Genomic DNA, 7797 nt, shown 5'->3' with positions numbered 1-7797 from the left:
CTCTTCCAAAATTTTGGCACATGCAACTCCCTTGCATGCACCCTCTCTCTTTGATCTCTGCCTCTCTCCTTCTCTCCCTTTCTTTATCTCTCTTTTTCCAGGGTGAAAACCCTAAGAGGGGACACTTCGTACTCTCATCTCTTTTCTGTTTTCCCCTCTCTCATTTTCCCTCTCTGGTTGGGTCGAGCCAACCCTCCCCTCTCATCCCCACCACCCTGGCCCAACCCCAAGACCCTAGCTACCCCTTCCCTCTCCCTCTCACCGGCCCAACACGGCCAGATCACCCCCTCCCGGCAAAACCCTAGCCCAGGACGTTGCACGCGCGCACACCTGGCTTGCTCCCGCGCGACTTAAACGCGTCTGGCGCCCCGATCCCTCCCCAGCGCCTCAACTTCACGCGCCCCCGCCTCGATCACCTCCCTCGCAGCTTTGTCGCTCATGCGTCGCCTCCTCTACCGCGCGCGGATGCCTCCACATTGCCCATTGGCCCGGGGGCATCCACAGGCGTCCCTGCAGGGCACGATGTATGGGCTAACTTCATACTCCGCTACGCCTCGGCCCAAACCTAGTGGCGACGGGCCTCGCTCCGCTCGTCACAAGTTAGCCTCCCTTTAGTATATGAATTTGGATCAAAATATAACAAACTCCACCTTGAGACAAATTCCATATTGTAGCATGAACTTCAACAATCTTCTGAACAACAAAGAAAACACTTGTTGGCACCAACAACTAGTTGGGCTAAAAAATTATACCAACCAAGCTCGAGCAAAGCTCAAACTTGGTAACAGGAACTGGCTTTGTCATCATATCAGCAGGATTAGCATGAGTACTTATCTTGCATGCCTCCAGTTTACCTTGAGCAACAATGTTGCGAACATAATGGTACTTGACATCAATGTGCTTTGTACTCTCATGGAACATTTTATCCTTAGTAAGGTATAATGCACTTTGACTGTCACAAAACAATTTAATGCAAGAAAATCATCTCCACAAAGCTCAACATACAAACCTTTCAACCAAACAGACTATTTGCAAGCTTCGGCAATAGCCATATATTCTCCTTCGGTTATAGATTAGGCAACAATAGGTTATAACGTTTCCTTCCAACTCATAGCACATCCACCAACAGTGAACACATAACCTGTGAGGGATCTTCTCTTATCTAAGTCGGCAACAAAATCTGAATCCACATAGCCCGCGAGTCCCTCACCGGTCTTGCCAAACTTCAATCAAGCTTTGGATGTGCCACAAAGGTACCTAAAAATCCACTGAACAGCTTTCCAATTTTCTTTGCCAGGATTAGCCATGTATCGACTGACCAAACTCATAGCATATGACAAATTAGGGCGAGAACAAACCATGGCATACACCAAGGAACCAACAACACTAGAATATGGAACTCGTGACATGTACTCAATATTTTCATCAGTACTAGGACATTGCAATGCTGACAACCTGAAGTGAGGAGCAATAGGTGTACTAACAGACTTTGCATCATGCATATTAAAATGTTGAAGGACTTTCTTTATATAATTTTGCTGACTGAGAAATAACACACTAGACTTTTTTCTCTTGTAATTTCCAAAACTAGTATTTTCTTAGCAGCACCAAGATCCTTCATATCAAACTCACTACTCACTTGTGCTTTCAAAGTAGTGATCTCTTTCTTTCTCTTGGCAGAAATCAATATATCATCAAAATATAACAACAAGTATATAGGTGATCCATTAACAAATTTGATGTAAACACAACTATCATACTGAGATCCCTTAAAATCTTGTCCAAGCATAAATGAATCAAACCTTTTGTACCACTGTCTTGGGGACTGTTTCTGACCATAAATGGACCTCTTTAACTTGCAAACAAGATCATCTGTACCGGAGACAACAAAACCTTCAAGCTGGTCCATGTATATCTCCTCCTCAAGTTCTCCATGCAGAAAAGCAGTCTTCACATCTAACTGCTCAAGCTCAAGATCATGCATAGCCACAATATCAAAGAATGCACGAATGGAACTATGCTTCACAACCGGAGAGAATACATCATCATAATCAATACCTGGAATTTGGTTGAAACCTTTTGCTACTAACCTTGCCTTAAACCTCGGAAACTCATTAGTAGACAAACCTTCATTTCTTTTAAATATCCACTTACAACGGACAACCTCCTTTTGTTTAGGCAAGTGCACAAAATCCCATGTGCCATTTTTGTCAAGCGATTGCATCTCCTCTTGCATAGCAGAAATCCATTTCTCGCGGTCAACGGATGCAACAGCCTCAACATATGTGGCATGTTCAGTATCATACTCCACCTGTTCAGCACAACTTCAGACTCCGTTACGCTTTGATCCAAACCTACCAGCGACGGGCCTCGCTCCGCTCGTCAGAAATTAGCCTCCCTTTAGTATATGAATTTGGATCACAATATAACATCCCTTTTGGCCTTGTGAACCAGAAGAGCTAACTCATCTTTGAATTTATTCCTGAACCTATATATTATTATGTGTCATCCAAATTGACTAGGCAATCAACATAATAATGTCCATAAGAAAGGTTGGTTTATTGCTATGTTGAGGCTGTCCAGAACTTCTCGAGTGCCCATGTGTGGAGCAACGTGCAAATATTGCCAACATATGTGAGCGAAAGTACATTGAAAGAATGAATGATTGATTGTCTCCAATACATGTTCATTACACATGGCAGGAGTAATCCTACATAAATAAGTGCTTCCTTTGAAGCATGGCCTAGTGTTATTCTTTCGAGGACCAGCTCTTGCCATTTTCATTAAGATATACAGGTGTTTTAAAAAACATTGTACATGTGGCTGCGCCATCCACGCCCACTCTAAAAAAAATCGTGTCTAGGAGGAACTAGACGCTTTTTGATATAGTAGAATCGAAACTTGGCGTGAAATTCCGAAGTTATTCCATGACAGGAATCGAACTCCGGTCATTAGGGTGGGCCACTGCAACCCCAACAACTGGGCTAAGCCTACATCATCATGCCCACTCTAGACTATAGGTGAAGCAAATATCTACTCCTCAGTCTCGTCCGCAATTCTTCTTCTTCTTGCATGTGCGAGCATCCACAGCTGTGCGAGTAGGTCCTCGGTCCTAGTGTTCAATCTGTTGTGAATAAGAAGCCAGAGAAAAACTGAATTCTTCTATGAGAATGGACAAATGGAGGCCGAGTTACATGTAGGTCTTTATTTTGAAAATTTTGAAAATCTTATTTTTATGTTTCAAAATTTTCTAAAAAAGATCCTGCATCCAGCCAATGATGGAATCTACAAACATGTAAATTCTCAATATGAAATTCTTAGTACTTTAGGCTACAGAAAAATGATAAATATGTGGATCTGAGAATAGTGAATAATGCACATTTCAAAACTATAAAATCTGTCAGATTTTGTCATTTTTGTGTAGTCTACAATAGAAAGAATTTCACATTGAGATTTGGCACATTTGTACATTTCATGATTATCTACATCTGGGATTTTTTCATATTTTTTTTAAACTTAAAACTATGATTTCCGAATTTTTGAAAATAAAGAGCTACATGTAGCTCGGCCTTCGTTTACAGTTTTCCATGCTTTTATTGGCAACAACCTTTCCGTAGCCATTTCAGAGCAGCCCACGTCTCCACATTGCCCATAATTGAATTATATACCTTGGGTGCTTTGAGCATAGATGCATCACCAAAAAATTGTCCATGTATCAAGACTAGTGCTAGGCTCCATTTCTGTCAAAAGAGTCTCACACAGAATGAGCTGTACTAATGCTTCTTCAGACAATGGCAGGTGGGAAAGCTCAGTCATACTGTATTAGATTATAACAAGAGTCTGTTTAACTGACATTGATTGTTAACATTACTCTTTCTGATCATATATGGTACGCTCTGGTACGTAGAAGCTTCAATAAAAAAGGAAGAGTCTCAAGGGTTACTCCACTATTAAATTAAATACTAAAAACAGTAGGACAAATGCAACCATGACACAGTATAAGGAACATATATAAATAAAAACAATAAAGACATTTTGAATTACACTTAAGAATACAGGTTTGGCAGAAACCCGAGAAGTACAGTTCCTAGTGACACTCACACAATTTATCAATAGAATTGGATGAACTGAATAAAATGTATCTAAATCCTAATTAATATTTCACTGCACTTCATAACCAAACTCTAAAAGCAATGGATGTGAACATCATATGTGCGTCTGACAAGGGTGATTTAAAGTACTTTGATCTTCGTAACCTCCCAATTAATAGCCGGTGAAGAGTATCATAGAACCCTGATGACATATATAAGCTTCCCTATAGGGAGCTCATTAGAGTTAAATTCTTCTCTTCATCTTTGCCGCTCAGCCATAGCGCGATCTCTTCTTTAAACCTCTCCATCGCTAGCCTCGGCAGCAGCATTGACACCACAGTCGAGACCTCGCCATTCTCATTCATGCACCACACGTGATCACTCCCTAACTTGGAAGTGAGGTCTCCGGCCAACGGTATGCCGCCGCCGGCCAGCTCGGCCCACCCGAATTTCAGCACATTCACTGCCATCCACCTTACATCCGATACCTCGTATACCTTGTCCATGTCGGAAGGCGGCCACTCCCGCAGCGACGCTACCGTCTGCACCATCGACTGCATGCGTTCCTTGGTCATGCGGCGCTTGGTGTCACGCACGAGCTCCACCGTCTCTGCGAGCGGCTGCCGGCATAGCTCGCCGACCGTGGCCTCCGCGATGGGGGAGACATGCGCGTTGCCGTAGTATCCCCATGGGATCGGGGTGTGGTTGTTCCACCTCCCGCGGGCGTTCATGGTGACCATGAGGCGCACTCTCTGGCCGGCCTCGTACCCGAGAGCGACCGTGCGGCACCGCCACATCACCGCGGTCACTAGCTCGAAAATGGTGGCGGAGCGGGCGGGATGCCCGGCTGGTATGCGATCTCGCAAGGTTGATACCTCTCTTGGCCCAAAGAGGAAGTACCTGGCGACCATGCTCCTCGGTGGAGTGGACAACATCATGTCACGAGCTGTGCTCCCCAAGTCATTTACTGGCGATTCGTACACTGGGTACGATCTTGCGATGGGGGCTATGCTGCGTGCTGTGAGCAAATCCCTATCCCACACGGGTAAAATGGTTGGCTCCGCTTCTCCGCGTGCGATGTCAGCTATAGCTTTGATAAACTGTGCCATGCCAAAACCGTCGGCAAGGTTATGGCAGATGTGAAAACCCAGGACAAAGCCTCCACATTTGAGTCGTGTTACCTGCATTATTGTACACATACTCAGTTACAACTTCGAACATAATAGCAACTTATGTGGAGATATATTTGGTATGTGCAATTTTGATAAAACAAGTCAATTAGTTATAATTAATGAAGGGGCTCGAAGTATATCGCGCCTTACATATATTCATGTAAGATTTCACAAAAAAAAAGAGTAAGATTAACGCTTATTATAGATATGAGAGCAAGATGAGACAAGATCAGCATACAAGAACGATGTAGCACATGAGAAAGATACTTAAGTTGCCATTTACATGTCCTTTCAGAAGCACTCTGGCGCAAGACAATAACATTGCAATAGAAATGGCATGGATCATTCATTGGGAGACAGTGGTCATGATGTCACATGCCAATGCAACACATCCACCTAATTTATATCTCTGTCCAATTGATATACATATATGGTGGCAATGGGAAACATGATGTAAGGAGATCGCAGTCAAAACATGGTCACGCTCATATCAATATACACATATAGTGGTTGATAGGTAGTCTTATCTTAATCCTGCCACGTAATTTATATATCATAAAAAAATGATATATAATAGGTTATTTTTTTGTTTTGTCTTTATACTAACTAGAAATCCCTAAATTTATGGTGAGGGAAACTGTTGTTAAGGGATCATCTCTTAATTAAGAGAAGATAAACCCCTTTTTCAACTTTCTCTTCCTTCCACCTCATTACTTATTTCACATGGCGCAACTAAGATATCACCATTGTACATGTCCTACCAAAATATTTTTTTAGGTCGAGCGTTTCTAGAACTTCGGGCGATTCAGGTAGTGATTCCATCAGATTTATGACAAGATGGTGTGAAGTCTTTCTCGGCAAAGAAATAGGCGCGTAGGTTTTGAACTTATGGTACACCCATGGAAATGCATTTGTCTCCCAAGTGCATATGCTCCTGAATTCCGAAAAAATATTTCATGGATTTCAAATATATGAATAAATTTGACATGTCTCAGTTGGTTGTTTGCAAACTTCTATGGAGAAAACACAAGTGTTTGTAAACTGTGCTAAAAACACAGGTTAACTATCCAATTTGTTGCTTGTTTAGAGAACCATACTCCTTTTTTCAAATTTACTGCTCATCCGGAAAATATGTTCCAAGAGGCAAAACTCCATGCAACACCCCGCTATATAGGAAAGGTGTTGTGGGAAATGCATTTTGGCTCATATGTGTAGATACACCTATTATTCAAAAAAATTATTTTAAAATTTCAAAAAATTGAAAAATAGCTGTATACCTGCACATTCCATGTCTGCACATAAATCAGGAAAGAATGATATTTTTGTGATTTGTGTATAAAATAGACAATTTCTGGTGCTCCAAAATAACTTCGCACGAGACATTTATTTCATTTGTCATTTTTACAGAACCTAGAAAAAATGTCTTTTCCCCATAAGATTTTGTGTAGGAACACACTGATTTTTCAGTTTTTTTTACCCATTAAAATATATTTAAATCCATTTTTCATAACAGATGCATTTGGATCTATGAGACAAAACACCATGTCCCGACGTTGTGCCGCGCCCATACCTAAAAGTGAACAAATTTCTAAATTGACATGGAGTTGAGAAACCAAACATTACCTGCATGAAGAGCAATGGCTTGCCGAGGACGGCCCTCGTGTCGCCCACATCGCACAAGAGTTCCTCTACACAAGGGTACGGTGGCAGCAGCGGCTCGCCGAACTCCTCCAGGCGCGCGTCCACGTAGGCCTCCACGAACACCACTCCTTCGGCCGTGCAGTCAACGACGAGCCTCCCTGCACCGTCCTCCCTGAGGCGGCCGGCGATCGGGTAGTAGTACACCAGAGCCTCCATTAGAGCCGCTCTGATGGCCCTAGCCGGATTATCGGGCCTGCTGCTGTTGCTGCGGAAGAACCCCACCACAGTCTCGTAGTAGCGCAGCGTGCGCTGGTCGTCGAGGTCCGACAGGGCCTTGATCTCACGCGGCGTCGCCCGCGCCGGTGACAGCACCTCGGGCTCGCTCCGGCGTGCCGTGAAGGTCGCCATGGCCGACTGGTTTTGGTGTGTGATATACTGATGACACTAGGTATCGTACGTGTTCCGGCCGGATGTGATATATATGAACTTGAGAGAGATGCAGAGAGAGAAGGGTCTCAGTTTCCTTTCTACTAGTATGTGTTTGATTGATGGCCTTGATCAATGCATGATACATTGCCGGCCTAGCATGTCCTGTCCCATGCATGCTGTTGGTAATTACGCAGAAGAACTGATACAGCCGTGCTGCCAGTTGTAAGTAGCAGTGCTGCAGTCACACAGACAGCCAATTGAGATCTCAGCTGTGCAGGCTTATCGGCATTGATGTTCTCTGATATCACTTATCCGTGCACTTATTCGTTCGTGAAATTCGACGGTGCTAGCACACAGACATTGAATGGCCGCCCAGAGAGAGATGAACTGCACGAACCGGGGCAACCACCACGATGCATGTTTTGCTTCTTCTGCACTCCTGGATCGACACACTCAATGCGCCC

General features: G+C 43.5%; 1 protein-coding gene across 1 annotated transcript; it reads right to left on the bottom strand.

Moving 5' to 3' along the window:
* Positions 1-4213: 4213 nt before the first annotated feature.
* Positions 4214-7427, bottom strand: LOC127303689 (acyl transferase 1). The gene is made up of 2 exons (XM_051334401.2): positions 6887-7427; positions 4214-5272 (listed from the first exon to the last, which is right to left on the bottom strand). The coding sequence occupies exons 1-2, from the start codon at positions 7310-7312 to the stop codon at positions 4316-4318; spliced, it is 1383 nt and encodes a 460-aa protein (XP_051190361.1). The 5' UTR covers positions 7313-7427; the 3' UTR covers positions 4214-4315.
* Between the last annotated feature and the right edge of the window lie 370 nt (positions 7428-7797).

The sequence above is a fragment of the Lolium perenne genome, chromosome 1, assembly GCF_019359855.2.
Source record: "Lolium perenne isolate Kyuss_39 chromosome 1, Kyuss_2.0, whole genome shotgun sequence".
Taxonomy (NCBI): domain Eukaryota; kingdom Viridiplantae; phylum Streptophyta; class Magnoliopsida; order Poales; family Poaceae; genus Lolium; species Lolium perenne.
Note: the sequence above shows the minus strand (reverse complement) of the source record. Positions and strands in the feature narration are given on the sequence as shown.

Coding starts and splice junctions, on each gene's coding strand:
- LOC127303689 (XM_051334401.2), bottom strand. CDS start 7,312: ATGGCGACCTTCACGGCACGCCGGAGCGAGCCCGAGGTGCTGTCACCG. Junction 5,273..6,886: donor AGCCATTGCTCTTCATGCAG/GTAATGTTTGGT, acceptor ACAATAATGCAG/GTAACACGACTCAAATGTGG.